The 23,305-nt window shown below is 36.6% G+C and overlaps 1 protein-coding gene across 7 annotated transcripts in view; it reads left to right on the forward strand.

Annotated features, from left to right (window-relative positions):
• The window catches only part of PRRC2C (proline rich coiled-coil 2C), an 81,311-nt gene extending 58,067 nt beyond the window's left edge, over window positions 1-23,244 (forward strand). For 2 of the 7 annotated variants that reach the window (XM_081948225.1, XM_081948229.1), the window contains 9 exons: window positions 35-147; window positions 1,134-1,270; window positions 3,237-3,471; window positions 7,637-7,759; window positions 12,314-12,526; window positions 13,383-13,483; window positions 18,332-18,452; window positions 19,402-19,638; window positions 21,586-23,244. In XM_081948225.1, the coding sequence (XP_081804351.1) occupies window positions 35-147; window positions 1,134-1,270; window positions 3,237-3,471; window positions 7,637-7,759; window positions 12,314-12,526; window positions 13,383-13,483; window positions 18,332-18,452; window positions 19,402-19,638; window positions 21,586-21,840 (1,535 nt within the window). In that variant the 3' untranslated portion in view covers window positions 21,841-23,244. The remainder of the gene's footprint in view (window positions 1-34; window positions 148-1,133; window positions 1,271-3,236; window positions 3,472-7,636; window positions 7,760-12,313; window positions 12,527-13,382; window positions 13,484-18,331; window positions 18,453-19,401; window positions 19,639-21,585) is intronic. The other 5 variants (XM_081948226.1, XM_081948227.1, XM_081948228.1 and 2 more) reach the window with 5 other exon arrangements.
• The last annotated feature ends 61 nt before the right edge of the window (window positions 23,245-23,305 follow it).

Below are 23,305 nucleotides of genomic sequence, written 5' to 3' on the forward strand. Positions count from 1 at the left end.
ATTTTAATTTTTATCTTTTCTTGTGGTCCTATAGCTCAAATTCCTGCATTCTATATGGATACAACTCATTTATTCAATACTCAACATGCCCGTTTGGCTCCTCCTTCACTTGCCCAGCAGCAAGGATTTCAACCAGGACTGTCACAGGTACATTTGGTGAGATTGATAAACAAACTGTTTGCAAATATATGCAGGTTAAATTAAATCAATCTAGCTTGAAATTTATCCAGCCTTGCTTTTTGTTATCACTCTTACAATAAAAAGTTAAGTTAGCATTGGTGCTAGTTGGTTTTAATTACTCTAGTGAAGAAGTTATATCATTCTTGGTGAAAATGAATAAGTAATAGGTTGAAGTAAAAGAGAGTATGGGGTGATATTTTTCACCAACAAAAATATTGTCTCAATACCATTGGAAAAAGAGCAGGAATTATCTTAGAAGCAGCTTGAGAATTGTGTTTATCACCAGTATGCAGACTTGATGGGGGGAAATTTTGCATCTGATTTAAGAATTACAGGGAGGACTGGTTATTGATATTTAAATTTTAAAAATCTGCCTGATAAATCTAATACCTTCATACAATGAAATCTTTATTTTATCAACCAATGTTACAAATACAATAGGAATTTTGGATGTTGCCCATGCTAAATTAAGGATTCCCTATATGGAAATATTTTACATTATATCAAAAAGATAACAGGAATCCCAATATGCAAGATTATTTTTGTGAATTGAACACTAGGATGTCTGAGACAGTTCAGAATTCTTATAAATCAAATTTAGCAGTAGTATTTTCCGTCCTACAATGAAATTGCTGTACAATTATTAGTTGAGGTGCCACAGGTTAGTGCTACTGGGGCATATTCAAATGTCCAATTCACTATTCAGTGTCTCATATATCATTTTATTGTTAATCATTCATAGGGTTTTTAAAATGGGAAGCAATATACAAATATTATAAATAATTACATTTACAGTTAAAGGATGTGAAACCATAAGGCTAGAATAGACCTCTATGTTGAGAGACTGGAGAAACACCACAAGAATCAGTGGATTAGCTGGGTGGATTTAGCTCAGGAGAGTATACTGTGTCAATGGGTTGCATAAATATTGAAATTATGTCTCTTCCTTCCAGCCTACTTCAGTTCAGCAGATACCAATTCCAATATATGCTCCTCTTCAAGGACAGCATCAAGCTCAACTGAGTTTAGGAGCAGCACCTGCTGTCTCCCAGGCTCAGGAGTTGTTTAATTCTTCTCTGCAGCCCTATAGGTAAGTCTTATACATACATACATACATACATACATACATACATACATACATACATACATACATACATACATACATAATAAATTATAATAAATGATAGATAGATAGATAGATAGATAGATAGATGATAGATAGATGATAGATAGATAGATAGATAGATAGATAGATAGATGATAGATAGATAGATAGATAGATAGATAGATAGATAGATAGATAGATAGATAGATAGATAGATGATAGATAGATAAATAGATAGATGATAGAAAGAATCAGGAAACAGAAAATACTGGTTTCTGTATTTTTCTCCTAAATAGCACTTAGACTGATGTACTACTTCACGGTGCTTTATAGACTCTCTAAATTGTTAACAGAGTCAGCATATTGCCCCCAACAATCTGGGTCCTCATTTACTGACATTGGAAAGATGGAAGGCTGAGTTAACCTTGAGCCGGTGAGAATCAAACTGCTGACAGTCAGCAGAATTAACCTGCAATATTGCATTCTAACCACTGCACCACCATGGCTCTAAATATTTGCATTACTAGTTTATTCATACCATTAATACAAGATCATTTGCACTGTATTTTTAAATTACTTTAAGTTAACATCAATTAAGTTTATTTAACTGAGGAGGTGGTGGTGGTTGTTGATGTTGTTACAAATCAGTGTTCAGATTTCCTTACAGTGAAAGAAGGTTTGGAATTTTTAAGAATATTAGTACATGCATTTTATGAAATACCTTCTTTGTTCAGAATGTTACTGGTTGTTTGTAATTGCACCTGAAAGAAGCATTGTGAGTTGTAAGGAGGGAGATGAATGATATGCTGCATTTTTGTAGCATATTCAAATAAGTAGTGAGGTTTGGATTTAAGTAGTTCCTAATCAGGCATGTCATTTAAACAAGTACAGTACAATTACTAATTAATTGTTTACAAATACTCATTTGAAGTTTTACAAATAAGATGAAAAACATAATCTAAAATAAAAAAAAATACTTGTTTAGTTTTATCTGCGATTGGCTCTGCCCCTTCAATAATGTCACAACCCTACAAATATTCTAATAAGAAAGTGAATATATCCTTAATTCAGAAAAAATGATTACATTGACTAAAGCTATTATTTATTTTACAAATTCTTTATTAACAGTGGCTTGTTATTTTTAGAATATGGAATCATAGCTTTGAGCTCTGATTCATAGTAATGCAAGATAAATTAATGCCATAAAAAGGTATTGTCACTCAGCTATGTGTGATTTCTTGCTTTTTCCAAATTTCTCCTCTGATGACAAACTTTGTACCATATCCAATTCCTAATTGACGATAACGAAAAGCAATCTCACCACCATATACCAAGCCTTATATTTGTTGACACAAAGTACAACACCCAATTCCTTTGTAGGAGAGTAAGTACAGTAGTTTTAAAAAAAGCATACTGGCAAAGCATAAACTGTATAAAAATATAGTTGTCTCTCAAAAAATTTTCTCTGTGCACCACATACTTACAAAAAAAATTTGCTATAGCATTTGCTCTATTGGTTTTTATGCACATATTTGATGGTGAATGAAATTTTGATAGTTTATTTATTTTTTGTTACCAGTTTCCCTTCTATTTACAGATCACATTTATATTTAAGTTGTGTGTTTGGAACAATTTAGCCTGAGGAGAGTCCTGCTTAATTTATTTCCTCTTAAGCCTAAAAACATGGGTAGAGCATCAAATAAACCAAGATTTCAAATTCAGCCGTAAATAATATTAAAAGAAGCCAGAATTTATAAGCCCAGCTTTCAGTCATGCTTTACATTGGAATTTTTTGCCTTAAATAAAACTACAAGTATGTTGGTTAAATATAAGCATAGAACTATATGCAAACTATTGTATTAGCTTGATTATTTTGCTCATTTTTTTCAGTGCAGCTTTAAACTTTCTAATTAACAATATTTAAATTAATTTGGACCATTTTTTAAAATAGATCTCAGCAGGCATTTATGCAGAGTGGCTTGTCTCAGCCATCTCCAGTGGTTCTTTCGGGCACAGCTTTACACAACTTCCCAACAGTGCAGCATCAAGAACTTGCCAAAGCACAGTCAAGCCTTGCATTTCAACAAACATCCAACACTCAGCCTATTCCTATCTTGTATGAGCACCAATTAGGTCAAGCTTCAGGATTAGGAGGTTCCCAACTTATTGATACACATCTGCTCCAGGTAAGAAAAACAGTGGGTACTAACATGGCTTCTGAAGCTTTGGAATTATTGCCTTTTTTGATGTAACAAAAGGAAACTGATGTGTATAAACATAGTTATGTTATGTTTATGTTTAGTGTCCCAAGAGAAGGTTTATATTTTAGAATTTAGTAATCCTGGTAAATGTGACTTAAATTGTGAACAGAGGCCCATTAATATTTAAAGAGATTGTTATTGATTCATCTGATAACATTCTCATTCTTAAGATTATTCTAAGGCTTTGCATATTTTTCCCAACAAGACACTGAATGTCGACTTGTATTAAAGACATTTCACAATACATTATTTTGTGGCTATTGTTGGTTTAACCAGTTTCTTTTCAGTTGTAATATTTTTTAATCTCTTTCTACAATGTAATCTGAGCTTTATTAAAATAAAGCTCAGATTACATTGTAAATCATAAGACTGCAGAATTATGAATAATTGTAATGGTTCATAAATTACTGTTAATATCATATCCACTACTGTTCAAGAACTACTGTATTTTTAGGAGTGTAAGATGGATCTTTTCCCCCCCAAAAGAGGGTGAAAATTTGGGTGCGTCTTATACACCAAATGTAGTCCCACCCCATCCCCACCAGAGGCCATAAACATGAGGCATGGAGGCAGTGATGGTCTGTGACAATCCCTGCAGCCCAGAACAGATGATTGGGGGTATTCCAGCAGTCCGATCCACCCACCAATCAGGCTGCAATAAGTGCTGAAGCTGACCTGGCTGTTTAGAGTTTGCAGCAACAATCACATTCAGAAAGCACACACAGTAACTGATTCAGCAGGATTCAAAAAAATAATAACATGCAATACATTGCCAAAAGCAGGTTTTCCAAGGTAGCAGTAAATACAAGCAAAACACAAGCAGTTTCACTTTCAGTTCTCGGCTAAGCCAGTTTCCTTCCTGTCTCCTTGTTGCTCACACAGCAAATGTCAGAATCCAAGTAGCCCTCACTGGCTGACTTAGTTGCTATGCCTATTCATTGGCTGACATTGTTACCATGTGTCAGCTGAATAGCATGGATCAGAGGTGGGTTCCTACCTGTTCGGACCAGTTCAGCCAAATAGGTAGTAACTCAGCTGGGCACGTGACCGTACCGCTTCTATCCTGGATGCCGCCATCTTTATTTTCTGTTCTGCACATGCGCAGAACAATCTTCATTGAAAAAATTTCAGCAGGAATCCACCCCTGCTTTGTCCAGCTTTCGAGAGGGAAATGGATGAGGCCGGGGACCTGGGGAGGAAGCTATTCCTCCCCCCCTCAAACATCTGGACAAAGCTATGCAAAAAACCTGCCCTCACTGGCACCCAGCTTCACCAACAACAGCCTTGTAAAAGGTAATGTGGCTCTGCCTGCAATCAAGCTAGACTGGGGAGGGGGACCACGAGCAAGCACTGAGGAGACTATGGGAGGAGAAAAGCATGCTGTAGCACAGCGATGGCGAACCTTTTTTGGCTCGCGTGCCATAAGTGGGGGGAGTGCAGGGGGGTCGTGTGCGGGCGTGCTGCACCCATAATGCAATGCGTGACCCCCAGTGCGCATGCGCGTACTACAGGCGCTCCCCCTCCCATTTTTACATGCTTTTTCGCCCTCCCCAGGCTCCAGAGGCTTTATAGGAGCCTGGGGAGGGCGAAAACAGCCTCCCCCGGACACCCTCCGGAGGCATCAGCAAAGCCTCCAGACAGTCCCTGAAGCCTTCGGAGCGCTCAAAACGATCCTCCGAGCAAACCAGAAGTGACTTCTGGTTTGCTCGGAGGGTCGTTTTGAGCGCTCCGAAGGCTTCAGGGACCGTCCGGAGGCTTCCCTGACGCCTTCGGAGGGCTTCCGGGGGGGGCGGGGGAGGTTGTTTTCACCCTCCCCAGGCTCCTATAAAGCCTCTGGAGCCTGGGGAGGGCGAAAAATGGATTTTTAAAAGGGTGAACTCAGCTGGCCTTGCGCGCCCTGACAAATGGCTACGCGTGCCACACGTTCGCCATCACTGCTGTAACATACTATCTTTCCCTCAGCTTCCTTTCGGAGGGCTCCGATTGGCTGCACTCTGGCTTCTCCGCCTCTCCTGGCTAACCCTATTAGCCAGCCTGCCAGCAGGAGGTCAATGGGTGGGCTTTATTGTGTTTCAGGCAGGGGTGAAATGCCTGAACGGTTTGCTGAACTAGCAGGGAAAAAAGGCTTGACGCACGCAATCCACATAATTTTTTTTAAGCCTTTTTTCCCTGCCGGTTTGCCTGAAAGAAATGGGGGAGAGGAGAGAGGGAGTGAGGAAGGGAGAAAGAAATAGAAAGAAAGAAAGAAAGAAAAAAGAAAGAAAGAAAGAAAGAAAGAAAGAAAGAAAGAAAGAAAGAAAGAAAGAAGAAAGAAAGAAGGAGGTGTTAATAGGAAAAAAATCAGGACTCACTTTTCAGTTGGGAGATGGCTTAACAAAGAAAAACAAATGCCGTAGCTTTAAATCAGGAGTCAGTCAGCAGCATGGCTGGCTGTGGAATTCTGGGAGTTGAAGTCCACAAGTCAATGTTGCAAATTTTGGAGACCCCTGCTTTAAATTGAAAAGCCTTCGGAAGCTGCTCTGCTCAGAAGGAAGTTTTTAATTGCTGAAGAGAAAGAAGGAGGGGGAAGAAAGGAAGGAAGAAATGAGATGGAAGGAAGGAGAAGGGAAGGAAGGAAGAATGTGGCCCCAAATAATTTTTAGGGAGGAGGGAGGCAGAAAGGAAATATTCTAATACTTTATTACTAGTATGTTTATTAAGAAGATACACTCAAATATTAAGAACTGAACACCTTTCTTTCTCTACTATATATCTGCATGCCCTTTTTTTTTTTTTTTTGCAAAAAAAACCAGCCCATTTTTTGCTGGTTCATGATTAGATTATAGTCCTTGTGGACAGTACTTGAAGCTAGGCTGGAAGCTACAGCTGACGTGAAATGCAAAGGCTAAGCTACTGACTCGAAGATGACTCTGTGCTCACATTATACCTGTGCTGAAAGATCTGCATTGACTGCTGGTTATTATCAGTCAGATTCAGGATGTTGCTTTTACAAAGTCCTATACAACCTGAGAACAGCTTGTCTAAAATAGTGTCTTTAGTTACATCCACTTTCCGTAAGCATATATTATAATCATAATATAGTTAGCATTGATTTTTTTTCTTTGCATTTGCATTCGGGCAGACATAAAGAAATTGGCCTTCTCCAAAATAACAGTGATTTTTTGGAATAACCTTCTCTCTGTAATGCGCCAGGTTCAATACTGATGTATTTTTCCACAGTTTTTCTTTTTGCATATATGCTGTATCTCATATTAAGTTGATATGCCATTTAAATATATGTTACCTACTTTTTACCTATGGTTTTTCCTTTTTTTAATGATAGTCAGCAGCAACCAGTAAGCAAAATATTATAGGTTTTAGCAAAACATTTTGCTAAAGCTTAACGTTTAGTGAAAAGATCAGGTTCAGTCATCTGACATTCTCATGTAATTTATGGATTGCTCATTATTTTGATTACCCTGTCTGAGATCTAACATTTCTTGGCGAGTCCCAAAGGTGCTTTTTCAAGAGGCAACTGGACTTTCTGGTTTTTCTTTGAAGACATTTCACTTCTAATCCAAGAAGCTTGGATGAGAAGCTTCTTGGTGAGGTCTATAGTTTTTTGGATTACAATTTGTTGGGATCATTGTAAGTAATTATACTGAGATTCATCTGACAACTACTCTCTCTCTACCATAGCAATCCCACTGTTAAGGGGACTTTCAAGGCAGTTCTGCACTGTAACCCTATCAACGTGGAAATAATTCTAGTAACTTGGTTGATATAGTTTTGAGATTTCAACCACATCTTTCAGCACTTAGCTTTACAACAAAGAGTTAATAGAGCAAGATATCTTAGTCTTAGTTATAAGGCAAGTTTTAGAAGCATATATATATGAAAGTCAAGATATGTTTAATGCTTTTTTCTGATTCAGCTGGCAGCTATACAATAAATGTTTATTTGCTTTATAATAGCTACTTTTCCAAATAGTAAAATATTACAGTAAGCAGAATTATTACCAACAAAATAAAATACTCATATTTGTTCTGCTTTTTCAAGTTAAAATAACTTTACTTAATCACCCAAAAAATGTTGACCTCTTTCTTCTCAGGCGAGAGCTACTCTTACCCAGGCCTCAAATTTGTATTCTGGACAGGTTCAGCAACCAGGGCAGACAAGCTTCTATAATACTGCTCAGTCTCCCAGTACTCTCCAGCAGGTAAACTATGGCATGGTAAATGGCTTTCAATTTTTCTAACTATCCATATGTGTCTGCTGTATGTAATACTATGGTTCAATGACAAGAGAATATTCCATTTTGTGCAAAGTAGATAGTGCTCTATATAGCAGAAATCTAAAACAATAGTTAAACATGGAAGATTTACTTTTTAAATAATATCTACTTTTTAATAGATTGCTTTAGCACAGGAACATTTATTTTTTTGGAGTGGTCCCCCTCTATTATTAAAATATTCTCTTGTCGGAAGTTTCTTTAATATGAAGCATGTTCACTGTGTTTCCCCTTACAGTGATCATAGAGTGAAGATGTATGAGGTCATGATGTCCCTTTTTAAAAGCCTTCAGCTTTTTAAGAAGTCTTCAACATCTTCACCAAGTTTGCCTTTTCTTGGACATCTTATAATTCAATTGATGCTATGCACCAGTACATAACCCGATATATTGAAAACTCAGTAGAGAGTGGATCGTAATCTAAATCTTGTTTTCTCAATGATGCATAAGGAATGTATAGATAGGTTTTTAATAATTTTTTATGGTCAGATCATTTCCTAGTGACATTTTCAGCCTGTTGAGATAATTGTGCTCAGAGTCTTAGATGAAAAGATGTATACTAGTTCTTGGAGTTTTATTATCGCTGCTGTAGCATTTGGTTGTTTCATGAAAGACCGACAAGACACCTTCTTCTGCTAAAAGCAGCTCTCACTAACAAGACATTTGTTACCAACAGAAAGTGGCTAACATAATACAAGTGAGATGATGCAGAAGAAAAGTGTTTTGCTGCTCTTGTGTTGCTATAGTGCTTTCCAAACTTTTCAGATTTAAAATAATTTAGAGGCCATATTAAGATGATGGTATTTAAGATAATTCTAAGGAAAAAATTCTTTATGTTTGAATTATGTTTTGTTTGAATGATTAAGATCCAAATAGGTGAATAAGAACCACTTTGCCTCTGGACTAGGAAAGGGGAAACCTAGTCCTCCCATGGCAGCAATGGGTGGTTTTAGGGTAATCACTCTCAACCTTAGAAAGAAAGTTCTGAGAAATCACTTCTAAAATATTTCTGAGAAAACTGCATAGACCTGCCTTATGTAGTCTCCAGGAGCCAAGACCGATTTGAAAGCAAATAACAAGAACAGTATGAATAAATTGTGGCAAGAATTAAAACCTGACAATATGAGAGAATGTTCTTCAGTCCTTTAAAGGAGGTATTTGCCCATCCAACTGCTTACATCCATCGTTTCCCCAATATGTGGATCATATAATCTCAAATTCATCTAGAGAGTCATTTATGAAAGAAAATAGGAATCCTGAAAGTTCTCTTAGTCATTTTATACAATATCAACAATCATAGTATCCTCCTTGGAGCAATAGTCAAAAATTAGCATTTGCTCTTTAATAATTCTAATCATACTAGAATGGGTTAGATGGAAATACTGTTGGGATATGGTAAAGCATGGGGTTCAGTTTTGTCTCCTATGCTATTTAATATGAAGAAGAATTGAGAGTAACATGACATTGTTTTCCATTTTCATCTAATTCAAACAAAGTAATGGAAATCCTGAATCAGTTACTAATATAAGCCTTGGGTAAGAAGCGGACTTCCTCCTGGAAAGAGTCTACCTCCCTATCAGAATTAAGCTTACAGCGTTCAGAGCAGAGAAAAGGAGAAAAGGGGATAAAAGAGGGTTCAAATGAAGAACAAGAAGATAACATGGAAGAGAGAGTGATTGAAAAAGAAAAACATTTAGATGATTTTACTGGGATTTACAGTGGCACACAAAAAGCCAGACAAGGGGGAATGCCCCCCCCAAAAAAAGAGAAAACTAAACAGTAAAGAAGGGAATAGTGGGGAAATATTGGGAGAAACCCAAAGGAAATTTACCATAACAATAAAATTAAAAGGGAGAAAAAGGATTTTGAAGAACAGATACAGTAATTATAAAAATAAGAAAAAGAAGACAGGAGAATGGGTGGAAAGAAGAGAACCTAAAAGAAGTGGAATTTTTGAGAGAGCAAGAGAAAATGGTTAGAAAAGGAAGAAGGGAAGAAGAATATATTAGTAGATTAAAGTGAAATGTGTTAACATTGTTAATGTTATGTAGCTAACTAAGATGTGAGGGAATTATAATAACATTATTAATTGTGGATAACTAATTAAGTTAAATGCTTATTATATAAAAATTGAATTTGAGAATGTATGTTACCTCTAGCAAAATAGAATAACAGATGGAAAATGAAATGATAATTTGGTTTAACTTGGAAGGAGCAAATAATGATATTGTTTATGTATGAAGGAGCAAATAATGATATTGTTTATGTATTAAAAAGAAATTAAGTTTAAGATGAAAAATATGGAAAGAAAATGATATGGCTGAAATTGGAAATAGAAATAGGATGTAAAATGAATTATGTATATGAGAGGATGCTAAAGGGGAAAACCCGGGCAACATTTTGTTTATAAAAGAATTTAAAATTTGTAATAAAAAATAACAATCTTTTTTTTTTTAAAAAAGAATTAAGTTTACAGAATTAAGCCCAGTCTCATTTCTGGCACATACAGTTTCAGTGACACGTCATTAACTCAGGCTATGGTGTGCCACTAGCAAGCCCTCCTCAACGGAAAAAGCTTTGCCTCATAAGCGTTGAAGAATCCTTTCTCTTACCTGAACATGCAGGCACAATTCTTTTTCGGGTGCCTTTTACTGGGTGCTTTGATATAGACCAGGGGTGTCCAAACTTGGGAACTTTAAGACTTGTGGACTTCAACTCCCAGAATTCCCCAGCCAGCCATGCTGGCTGGGGAATTCTGGGAGTTGAAGTCCACAAGTCTTAAAGTTCCCAAGTTTGGACACCCCTGATATAGACTGATGGATGTACAATGATGTAGTATCACCCAATTCCATATTTGCTCATATTTTTCAGTTGCTCTGTTTATTATAATGTCTTGGCTTTGTGTATGTGCAGTGTTTGTTAATGTCATCATGTTTTCATTATTTTTTAATGTTCTAATTGATTAGAATTGATTTTAATTGGTTATTTACTACTAGCCATTTTAAAAAATATAAATAAGTAAATAAGATTGAGGGATCCCTCATGTTCTTTTGAGTTTGGTTGTTTTCTTGCAGACATTTCATTACCCAAACTAGGCAACATTACCACTGCTAGTGACTACCGTATTTTTCGGAGTATAAGACGGACCTTTTTTCCTCAAAAAAGAGGCTGAAAATCTGGGTGCATCTTATACATCGAATACAGCGTTTTTGCTTCCCCAAACCCCACCCCCTCACCAAAATGGCCATGTATACCCTTATGGAGGCTTTCAGAGAGCTCCTGGGGGCTGGGGAGGGCAGAAATGAGCAAAACATGCCCCAGCCCCCAGCAGCACACTCTATAAGCCTCCATAAGCTATGCATGCAATTTTTTTTGACAAAAAACATTTTTTGCTCTCCCCCCTCCCACTTCCCTAAGAGCACTCTGCAAGGCCGCCCCCCCCCCAAGGCTATTCATGCCTTTTATTTGAAAAAAAACGGGCCCGTTTTCGGAGGTTTGCAGAGTGCAAAAACTTTTTTTTCCTTTCAGAAAGCTCTTTAACTGATGTGAATTACATTGATCAAGTGCTGTGCCAGCAGAAACAAAGTCTTAAGGTTTGTCAGTGATTTCCTTCTCCAGCACATGGATAAATACACCTGGAAACATCTACCTACCTACCTACCTACTCTTGCCCTACCTACCTACTGTTATTTCTCTCTCTATCCCTCTATCTTCCTACCTACTCTCTCTCCCTACCTATCTACTGTATTTCTCTCCCTCTTTCTATTTCTCTCTCTATCCCTCTATCTACACATACACTCTCTCTCCCTACCTGCCTACTGTATTTCTCTCTCTATTCCTCTACCTACTGTATTTCTCTATCTATCTCTATTTCTCTCTCTATCCCTTTATCTACCTTCCTACCTACTGTATTTCTCTTTCTTTCTCTCCCTCTCTATCCCTCTATCTACCTACTTTTTTGAAATTTGCCTCTTCAAAACCTTGGTGTGTCTTATACTCCGAAAAATACAGTAGTTTTGGTAATGAAACATCTGCAAGAAAACAACCAAGCATAGAGAGCACCAATGAACCCTTAGCTACAAATATTCTTCTTTATCAGTAGTAAATAAGATTGCCCTGATTTTGCAAGTTCAGAACTTCCAAAGTACATTTGCAACTAATGAACTGACATTCTGTTTCTAAAATCTGTATATTTACAGGATTCACAAACATAGAAGGGATTAAGTATAATATGGGGGAATAATGGAACAATTTCATTTGTAATGAACATAATCCACCTTGTGGTCTGAAAAATAGTTACTGCCTGTTGAATTTCAAAGTTTTCTCTGCAACCTTAAAGGATAGAAATATGAACACTTTCATAAAAAAATAGTTACAGGATATATTAACAGTATTATATATGTATTTATATTTTCTTGTCATGTTCAAACATGACAGTTTTATTTTAATGCAGTTAATAAGGTTTCTGCTTGTCTAACACATTGCCATTTTATTCCAGGTAACAGTACCTATACCAGGATCACAACTTTCTTTGCCCAACTTTGGATCAGCAGGCCAGCCTTTAATTGCTCTTCCACAATCCCTTCAACCTCCATTACAGCACACTCCACCACAACCTCAGGCTCAAAGCCTGAGTCGGCCAACACAAGTGGGTCAGCCTTTCAGAGGATTAATTCCAGCTGGCACTCAGCACAGCATTCTAACTGGAAAGGTAAAGAGGTTCATGTTAATCTTGCCATACGATAGCACAGAGGTTCCCAAACTTATCGGCTCACAGCACTCTAGCAGTTCTCAAACTCTGCACTAGGGTGCTGCAGACAGTGCATTATACTTTAATTCCCAGTGACAGTTTCAACATTGGTTATTCCCACCCCCTCCCCCTTCCTAAAAACTTAACTCTATCTGTCTAAAATATGGATGAAGACTCTAAGAAGAGGGAGATTGTGGCACTAAGCCTCTGGTGTATCTAATGAATCCCATAGTAGCCTATTACAGATACTACATAGCCAAGATTGATCTGTTCTGAGTCGATAGATTACAGTGAAAAGAATGAAACATTCTAAATTCTCTTGAAGAGTGAGAGTTAAAACAGTTAAATTTTGAATAGATTATGTCAGGATTATGTCATTTATTTGAACTGCATGCATCTGGTATAAGAACCTGATGTATCCAAATAAAATGATTGAGTACTTTGTTCAGAAATGCTCAAGTAATTGATGTACACCAATTTCTATTGCCATTTTTAGTAAATGACTTATAAACTTCCTCTAGTTAAATGAATATGACCTGATAAACCTATCAGTATTTTATTTTGTACTATAAATAATCCAAGTTACTGTCTCTTCTTGAAATCGTCCCTTCTAGACCTCTCAGGTTTCCAAATTTTTCTTAAGAGCTGTAACCATTAGAGGAGAACGCTGTAACTTTCCTTAGTTAACCTTCTGGTGACTGATTGCTATGATGCTATGATCAGTTCTCTTATGTCTCTTTGTAGTACTTGTGTTTTGGTCTGTGACTGTAAATAAATTATTATTATTACTATAAATAACCTTGCTGTTTTTCTTCAGATGTCAGAAATGGATTTAAAGGCTTTTGGAAGTGTCATTGATAAGCCAGGCACACCCCCAGTTTCTGGACGAAGCACCACCCCAACTTCTAGCCCATTCCGGTAAACAAGTGTTTTCAAACAAGTCAACTTTACAAATTATGACGGAGAGAAAAGAGGGGAAATTTAGTATTGAATTAAACTTTAATATAGCAATGCCATTTTGACAACAAATAGAATATAAGAATTCTGGATGAATAAGGGTGATAATTCAAAGAAATATTTGACTTTATTTGTTGTAATTAATGCAAATTATTTTTAACATAATTTTCCCTTGTCCTCCATGGATAAAAAGAACTGCTACTTCCAGAAATCCTAGCTAGCATAAGCCCAAAAAATAATTTCAGAAGCAGAAGACAAAAAGTTTTAAGAAAATCCATAATATTTTTTTAAAACATATTCAGAGCACAGAACTGGGCAGGAAAGCAAGTGCACTGATAGAGGAATAAAAATAGTATATGGAGTGCAAAGAAACTGAATTAGTTTTTGTTACTACTGGCTTTACTACTAAAATTGTAAGTGAGATATCTGAACCTGGACTTACTTTTTCAGAGAGCCAAACTGAGGTAATAAAGGTATTTTAGGGCATCTTGAGGGATGATGCAACCACATATCATTGGGTTCTGAGGGCACCAACCCTTAAGGAACTCAAAAGGAGAGAATGCTGAACTTCTAGCAGAACTATGTAACTTGTCCTTCACATTGACTTCAGTACCCAGAACTGGAAGACAGTCAACATGATATCACTTTTTAAAGAGTCACAGGAAATTATAGGCCAGTCATCTTAACATCTGTTGTGCGCAGATAAGATATGAGTGGTAATGAAAAAAGTGACATGAAGAATAAGCCGTATTGCAGCAAAAATCACAATGGCAAATTTTGCCTTGCCAACTTTCTAGGCATTTTAGGAATGTAAAAAGACATGTCGATCAAAGTAATTCTGTCAATATTGTATATTTGATCATTTTTTTTAAAAAAAAAAATCTGACCTTTTTCTTCAAAAGTTCCTGAATATATTTAGTAGGCATGGGATAAGATGATCTATTATTTTGTGAATTGAAAAATGATTTTTTTTTTTTTTTAAAAAAGTAAATAGTTGGAATAAGTGAGCAATGCTCTTAGTGGAGGGAAATGCGTGGAGTCTCTCAAGGATTTGTATTGGTACTTGTGCTTTTTAAATTGTTCCGGAATTTTCTTGACTTAATGTGGTAGAAAACAAAGTGAATAAAGAGCTCCAAAAGGATCTCTTTAGTCAGCCAAATGGCAAGTTCAGTTCCATTTGCACTGGTGGAATCTGATATTCATGGGAAAGCTCAGTGAAGATGTCAACTCAAGTATACAGTAGTTGCAAAAAAGGGCCAATGCTCTGCTAGATATCATTAGGAGGAGTATTGAAAATAAAGCTGTCAACGTTCTAATGCCATTACACAAATCTAAGTTTCAGTTAAATACTGAATGAATTTCTGATTGCCACATTTGAAGAAAAATACAATAAAACTGAAAAGGTGCTGAAGGGCAACCAAAATTATTGGGAGTCTGTATTATGAGAAAGGACAGGGCTTCTGAGATTCCAGCCTTAAAAAAAGGCATCTGAGTGTAGAACATGAATATGATCAAGGGATATACATGATATTAGGATTACAAGTCATTCAATAAAAAAGAAGGAGATTTAGGACGGACAAGATATTTTTCTTGGTACTCATTTTTGGCCCGTGGAATGTATTGGTACAGATTGATGGCCGGTAACCTGGATGCCTTTATAACAAGCTCAGATAAAAGAATAGATTTCCGTCTCAATCTTCAGCTCAGTGCTGCTTTTGTGTTCAAGCAAAGCCTACTCCAAATTTTAGTTGCAAGACAACATGGCAGAACTGTGTGACTGTTACCTGCTTGTGGGCACCTCAGAAACATTTGGTTGGCAGCCATGAAAAGCACACTGAGGTGGGCTTGGCCTGATTCATCAACATTGCTATGTTATTAAGCATCAAACAGATGAAGGATGTTGTAAAAATGTGAAATTCTACAAACATTACTCCTCCATGATATGTAAATTGCCTTGATTTTCATTTTTGCAAAAAGAGAACTTACATTGTATATAGGAATTTTAAGGATTAAGAATGAATGCATTGGCTGGCTCAGAAATATAGATACATTGAAAATACCAGTAATAGACATTGTTATTGTACACTTGAGGTTGTATTTTGATATATCCTTTCTAGTAAAGAAACCATATCGGATGTTAATTAAAAACTCGACTATTTGTCAATTGAAAAGAACATCTGTTTGAAAAGTCAATATTATTTTGCAGACAATAAAACAGTGTTAGATAAATGCCCAGTTTGCAGTTATATTACCAGGTATATGAGCCACAGTGGTGTAGTGGTTAGAATACCACTGCAGACTACTACTGCTGATTGCCAGCAATTAAGCAGTTTGAATCTCACCAGACTCAAGGTTGACTCAGCCTTCTATCCTTCAGAGGTGGGTAAAATGAGGACCTAGATAGTTGGGGGCAATATGCTGACTCTCTAAACGGTTTAGAGAGGGCTGTGAAGCAGTATATAAGTCTAATTGCTATTGCTATATTAATAGCACAGCTAAGCATGTGCAATATCCTTTTTCAAACAAGCATAAATATCAGGATCCAATATGACAGTGATTTGGATATTAAATGTTGCCAACGAAAGCCTCAAGAGTATTTGATAGCATTTCTAACTCCTATTTATTTATTTATTCACATTTCTAAACTGCCCCCTCTCCCAAAAAGGGACTCGGGGCGGTGTACAGTCCACAGTAAATCACAGATAAAATACAAATATAAATAAAGCTATAAATATATGTATGTATGTGGAGGAGGTTAAAATTAAGAGTCCTGTACAGAAGAATAAATATGAGGCTAAAAGCCCTAAAAACAATTAAAACTAAAACATTACCCTTAAAATAACCAGATGAGAATATACTACCAGGAGTTCATAGATGTAACATTTATAATCATGCCAGGCCAGCTAGTCGGAACAGGTGAGCATGCATTGAACAACTTGTTTGCATTTCATTACTTATATTTGCCTATGCATTGAACAACTTGTTTGCATTTCATTACTTATATTTGCCTCCAGAAGTTGTGAATGCCCCAACACTGGAAGTCTTTAAGAAGATGTTGGATAGCTATTTGTCTGAAACGGTATAGGGTTTCCTGCCTAGGCAGGGGGTTGGACTAGAAGACCTTCAAGGTCCCTTCCAACTCTACTATTGTATTGTATTGTATTTTATATAGGTAAAGTCTCCCTTGATTAGAATTTGACTGATGATAACAGCATACTAATGGTCAGGTTACTTTCCTGGCTACGTTGCAGAATTGGCTTGCCATTGCCTTCTGGAATGTGTTGGTAGTCTCTCATCCTAGTACTAACCATGGCTTTTTATAGTCAGTTATAAAGCTGACTATCTGCTCTGCCTAAATACAGGTAAACCTGACATGCAGCAATTCATTTAATGGCCATTCAAAGTTACAATAGCAATGAAGGCAATGATTTATGATCCGTTTTTCACTTACGTCTGTTGTAGCATCCCCCATAGTCACATAATCAAAATTTGGATGCTTGGCAAATAACTCATATTTATGAAGGTTGCAGTGTCCCAGGATCATGCAATCACCTTTTCCAACCTTCTAACAAAGTCAGTGGGAGAGCTATATTCATTTAACAACCATGTTATTAACTTAATAACTACAGTGATGGTTTAACAATTGTGACAAGAAAGATCATAAAATGAGGCAAATTTCACTTAACAGATTATTTGTTTAGCAGCAGAAATTCTGGGCTCAGTTGTATTCATAAGATGGGGACTACCTGTAATCAATATATTTTTGGTTGATATTCAAATATTACATAGATGAAACAATTGCTGAGCATCTCTTATTTGACTAGATTGACGGAAGGATATGGACAATTTTGTCAGCCCTTGTGTTATGCTAAGCTCCAATTTTTACAGGTGCCTATGAACAAGTGAAAATGGAAAAGCCACTCTTTGAAAACGAAAAAGACAAGTGTCTTGCCAACATATATTGCTTCCTTGAAAGGCAGAAGCAGACAAAGGAAGTGCAAGAACTAGGAAACTGGCTTCCAAAGGTCTTCTTACCTCCCTATGAGAAGATTGCTCTTGTAGAATAATTCTTTCTTCTTTCAACTATTGACCATCAGGCCATATTTCAAACTGCTTTTTGGTATAAATTTTAATTTACAAAAACAGCTGTCTGGTAGGGCTATCAGGAAAGTTTTCATTCTATTTACAATTCATTAGATTCTGGCCATTGTTATCTGAAGAATTGTATTTTAAAAGCATGCCGAGTTAAATAATGGAAGAGTTGGGATAGGATTAGGGTGATATATAGTGTGGAGATTACTAGATTTTATATATTAGTAGAATGCGTCAAATATATGTGTCAAATACAGTATATGTGTCAAATATATGTATTGGTTAGATTAAGAATTCTTAATATTTTAATATAACAGTATTTAGGGCTAGTCATTAATGTTATACGCAGTTGAATCTTAATTGTTCAAAAACTCAATTGTGTCATTCAGAAATATAGTGAACATCAAGTACTCTGCTTCTAGTGAGCATCAGTAAACTAACATAAAGAAACACAACTTTGATTAGTTTGAAGACATGCAAGAGTTCTGCATTTATATTCATTGGGATCCAAAAGAATTACGAAAGCTTTATTATTCTCATTATGTGGCTAAAAGTATTAAATGCAATTGGTGATGTAGATTATACTGTTAACGCACATTTTGTTGCATAATCTGAAACTTAATGCATATTTTTTCTTCCAGATAAGGTAAAATATGAATATTACAAGAATTGATGTTAGTTATGACGCATTAACTATCAATGTATTTTGTCTTCAAGGGCCGTCTCTACAAGTCCAAACAGTCAGACGAATAAAATTAACCCCATTATTTACCAGAAGCAATTTCAATCAGCAGCTGTGAGAATGACTCAACCATTTCCTCCTCAGTTTGCACCACAGGTGGGCAGCAGCTGGTTTTCTGCAGTAGGATGGGATATTCATTAGCTTGATTATGTTTTGAATTAAGACTTCTTGGATCCTGAAATACCTCAGATACTTTATTGAGTAGGCTTTCCATAATTACAATTAATGTGAGTGTTTTAGTATTGGGAGGAAAGTATTTTGTTTTCAGTTAAATATATGCTTGTGAAGTTGAGAAATTGGACAACAAATGGATGACCACAGACTTCCCCACATGGCTCTCATTATAATCCAAGGTTAATCATTTGAAGGGAGAAGGACAAAATAGCCTGTCAGAGAAGGGCTTCATGTCTCCAGCAACTGTTTACAACATAATGTACTTAGAATGTCTCCTGTGCAGAAAGAATGGGAATTGTCAGAGGCCAAAGGTCTCTTTGCATAATCTCCACCATTTCACTCAGATTATAGAGACTTGTGATTGTTTTTCCCTTAGTTGCTTACATGAAATGCAGCTGTGAAGTAAATTTCTAAAATAGCTATAGTTGGCAAGAAAAAACTCCCACACCAATCCCTCTTTAAAAGAATGCAAATGCTGTAAAGCTTCTGATAGGGAAATATGAGATACTTTTGACTTGAGACTGCCTTGGATATTGCATATGAAATTTGCAGCTGCTGGATATTGCCTAGAGGCATAAATCTACGTTCTAACAGTTCCTGCATCTTGAAATATATCTTGAGGATATCATCTGTTCTCCCCTCTTGGTCCCTGATGTGCTACTACAGTTTTTAAGCACAGTATCCTTAAGATTTTCCCACACTGAATTTTCCAAACAGCCAATCCTAACATAAAAAGTGAATCCACTACTTGGCACTGTTAAATAACAGAGGCATGCTCCCTGCAGAAAAGCCACCATATGATCAGGTTGGCAGTTTGCTAACAGCTAAATGTCTCTCTTTTTTGTTGTTGTTGTTTTTTTCCCCCACTTAGATCCTCTCTCAGCCTAACCTGGTCCCTCCATTGGTAAGAGCCCCACATACTAACACCTTCCCAGCACCCGTTCAGAGGCCGCCAGTGGCACTGGCTAGTCAGATGCCACCTCAGATGACCACAGGTCTTTTGAGCCACCCTCGTTTGCCACATGTGCCGAGGGGTCCTTGTGGATCATTCTCTGGAGTCAGAGGCAATCAGGCCCAGGCTGCGATGAAGGCTGAACAAGACATAAAGGTTAGTATTTTTGGATGGCCATGCTGTGTTAACCACAGTACAGAATTAACAACTTGCAAGGATAAGGCAAGATACTATACGTTTAAGATTCAGATTTCCCTCTGAAATGGCCAAATAGAAACAGCAAAACCCATCACTAAATTTCCAGCAATAGGTTTAAGTTCACCTGCTTACTTGTAATGCAGTCTAAGATCTGGTCAACTGTATTCATTATCTGTGTTTTTCCTCTTTCTTCAAGTCTAAAACTCAAGCAAAACCACCCATAGCTGCATTTCACTCCATAAAATTGGTAGAAAAGCACTTGGAGACTCTTTTCAATGAAACCTTTTTCCCTTAAAATTGAGCTGTCTTGCAAAGTCCATGTGGGGATGTCATAAAAGCAGAAAGAATCTATAATCGATGGAACTTACGTGGTTGAAAGTGATGGCATCACTTGCTTAATCTTTTCCATTATTTTCATTCATGAAAGAGTGTTAATCTGAGAAAAGTGAGACTACTTGATTTATCAGCACATTGCTAAAATCTTCATGTTATCCTGTTTTATCCAAGCCCTAGTTGGTGGGTATTGTGTTTATAAATTAATCTTAAGTAACTTTTAATTGAATTATGTATGTGCTATTCTGTTTTCAAAACACAGCATTGGTTCCCAGGAAAAAGCATAGAATTGCATATTGTTAGTAAAAAGAACAAAGGAGTTTGGTGATGCAGTGGTTAGAATGCAGTACTGCAGGCAGTTTGAATCTCACCAGGCTCAAGGTTGACTCAGCCTTCCATCCTTCCGAGGTCGGTAAAATGAGGAGCCAGATTGTTGGGGGCAATAGGCTGACTCTGTAAACCGCTTAGAGAGGGTTATAAAGCATTGTGAAGCTGTATAAAAGTAAGTGCTATTGCTATTTCTAAATGAATATTAGATTAATAAAACTAGAATAAATACAGCTATTTAGAACCAGTATCATAAATGTGCTAGTTGGCTAAACAAGAAAAAGGATATACATTTTGTACCATGCAAGCTTCTCAAGGGTCATTTTGGGGAGGGATTTCAGGTATAAAAAGTTAGAGGCATATTATGGCCCCATTGTGCCCCTTAACACTACACACACAAGCTGTAAACTAATTTTCTTTGCCCTATCTTTTCTGAAATCACAAAAGAGCTCTTAAGTACACTTTCTGTGCCTTTTGTATCAGATAATTCCAGACAAACAAAACTTCAAATACTTATTTCAGAGCGTGACTCATAAAATAGATGTCTCACCAGGCTCAAGGTTGACTCAGCCTTCTTTCCTTCAGAGGTTGGTAAAGTGAGGACCCAGATTATTGGGGGCAATATGCTGTCTGTAAGTGGTTTAGAGAGGCCTGTAAAGCACTGTGAAGCAGTATATAAGTCTAATTGCTATTGCTATATTAATAGCACAGCTAAGCGTGTGCAATATCCTTTTTCAAACAAGCATACTATAAATTGATCAAGGTACTGTCCTTATCTTGATCAATTTATAGTATCCAAGCAGAGAAATATTTGAAGAAAGTATGAACTTATTGTCTGTGATAAATAACTACCATAGTCACTTTGTGCAATAAAATTGCTATTTTCATATTGTATGAAAACTGCTTAATATTATATATTTTGTCTGGCAATTTAAATTACTATTTGTGATAATAGTACTCAAAATCATCACTGAGCCTCCTAATTCTTGTATTACTACTAGTAGAATTTAGATATAAGGGAATGTAAAAACAGTACTTAGGAAATATCAATAGGAGTTGAAGCCCATAGAATGAAAAGCAACTATCATAAGCATATAAATGGAAATTCCCAAGAGATGGTACTAGATTCCATTTTTGAAAAGTATTACTGGGATTTTAAAAACAACAACAACCTTAATGAACAGAATAAGTAGCTATGGTTGTTTTGGACTGCTTTGTTTAATGTCACAATCCTTTTTTATTAAGGCAAAGCAGAGAGCAGAAGTCATTCAGTCAACGCAGAGATTTTTCTCTGAACAGCAGCAGAGCAAGCCACCTGGAGGCAAAATACAGAAAGTGGGTGACAATGGGAGTAAAGCTCCAGAAGCAGTGACAGACTCCACCTCTGGAATCTGTCAAGACAAAGTGGAAGAGAAACAGAATGCTACAACAGCACCCAAGCCTATTAGAACTGGTCCAATCAAACCTCAGGCCATCAAGACAGAAGAAACAAAATCATAAAATGATGTGTCTACAAACCAATATGAAGAGTGAAATGTCAGCCGAACCAACCTTGAGCCCAGAGAGGGCGAGGCATATCTGTTCAAAGCTATGAGTAGCAAAAACAGAGACAGCTATGAGTGCTAAAGATCTGGAATCGTGGGACTTTTCTATGGGACGTTTTGTATGCCGTTGCATGAATGAATGTGATCAAACAGAATTGAAGCACCTGTCTGCTTTTTCAATGGTGAAAAACTAAATAATGCTCCTGAGGCATTTTCTTAGCCAAAGGTAAACATTCTCCTTTTTGCTGCTGATTTATTTAGAGAAGAAGGGCAGATCGGAGAAGACTGTGCTGGGATAAAACAAGGGGTTGGAGTTTGGGCTACTCATGCCCAAATAAGATGTTCTTTCAAAATGGAGCAGGAGAATTTATGACCATGAATAAAGTCATAAAGAGCAGCTTAATCACCCCCTACTCCCATTACACACCATTTCATTTTGTAAATGTTTGATGTCAGATTTCCAAGAAAGGCAGGAGGTGGCTGCTACAACAATTTGATTATGGTGCTGAATTTAACTGAAAAAAAAGATATTAATTGCTTCTCCATGTTAATATAATATCAGAAGGGCAGTTTTGGGAGGCTCCCTTTTACATTGCCAGTTACGTTGAGCTAGAACTAGACAGTGCTTGAGAAGAAAGCCTTTGGCCTTGAAATGCTTCTTAATTTGTGAGTATAAAGCAGCAAGCATTTGATTTTGGGCCACAAAAACCAGATATTTATATCAGAGCTGCATCACTCTTTCTGCTCATTGTGCTGGAAAATAGAATCAAGTCAAATAATGCCTTCTTAAATTGTATCTTTTAGTAGTATAGCTGTAGGAAAAGTACTGTATGATAACTTCTGTGAATGTAAAATATCTCATTCCCGCTTACAATATGTAGTTGTGACTGTGCTATAGCAGAGCTGTATAATGAAGTTATTCAGACTTTTCAAGTCAATTGGAGGGCACCACATGGCACATCATACCGAACTATTTTCTCTGACAATTTTCCCAACCCCTTTCTGGAACAAAGAATGAATCAAAAACAATGTAATGTGTATAATTTTGTTCAGATGATGGCAAAATCTGGAAAAGTCTGTTGCTGCTATTGATGCCTAGTGAAATGCTGTTGGTTATCTTTTTTATATAAATATTATAATTTGCATTTTTTTTAAAATTTAGCTGTGATGTCAGCTTTGGAGAAAGATATCCACTTGTTCTGTGAGTTGGCATTGTACAGAAATTAACAGCCATATTGGTCTAGAAAAGTTTAAACTTTTTTTTTTCATTTGTACAGGGGTAACGCACTGTATTAAATATGTAATGTCTTATTTACATGGGTTTGATTACAGAAACTAATAAAATATTCTCTACATAAAATATTGGGTCATGTTTTGAACTTAGATTTTGTCCCAAGAAGTCATGGACTTAAAATCCTTCT

The sequence above is a fragment of the Natrix helvetica genome (assembly GCF_964273705.1).
Source record: "Natrix helvetica genome assembly, chromosome: 3".
Lineage (NCBI taxonomy): Eukaryota > Metazoa > Chordata > Lepidosauria > Squamata > Natricidae > Natrix > Natrix helvetica.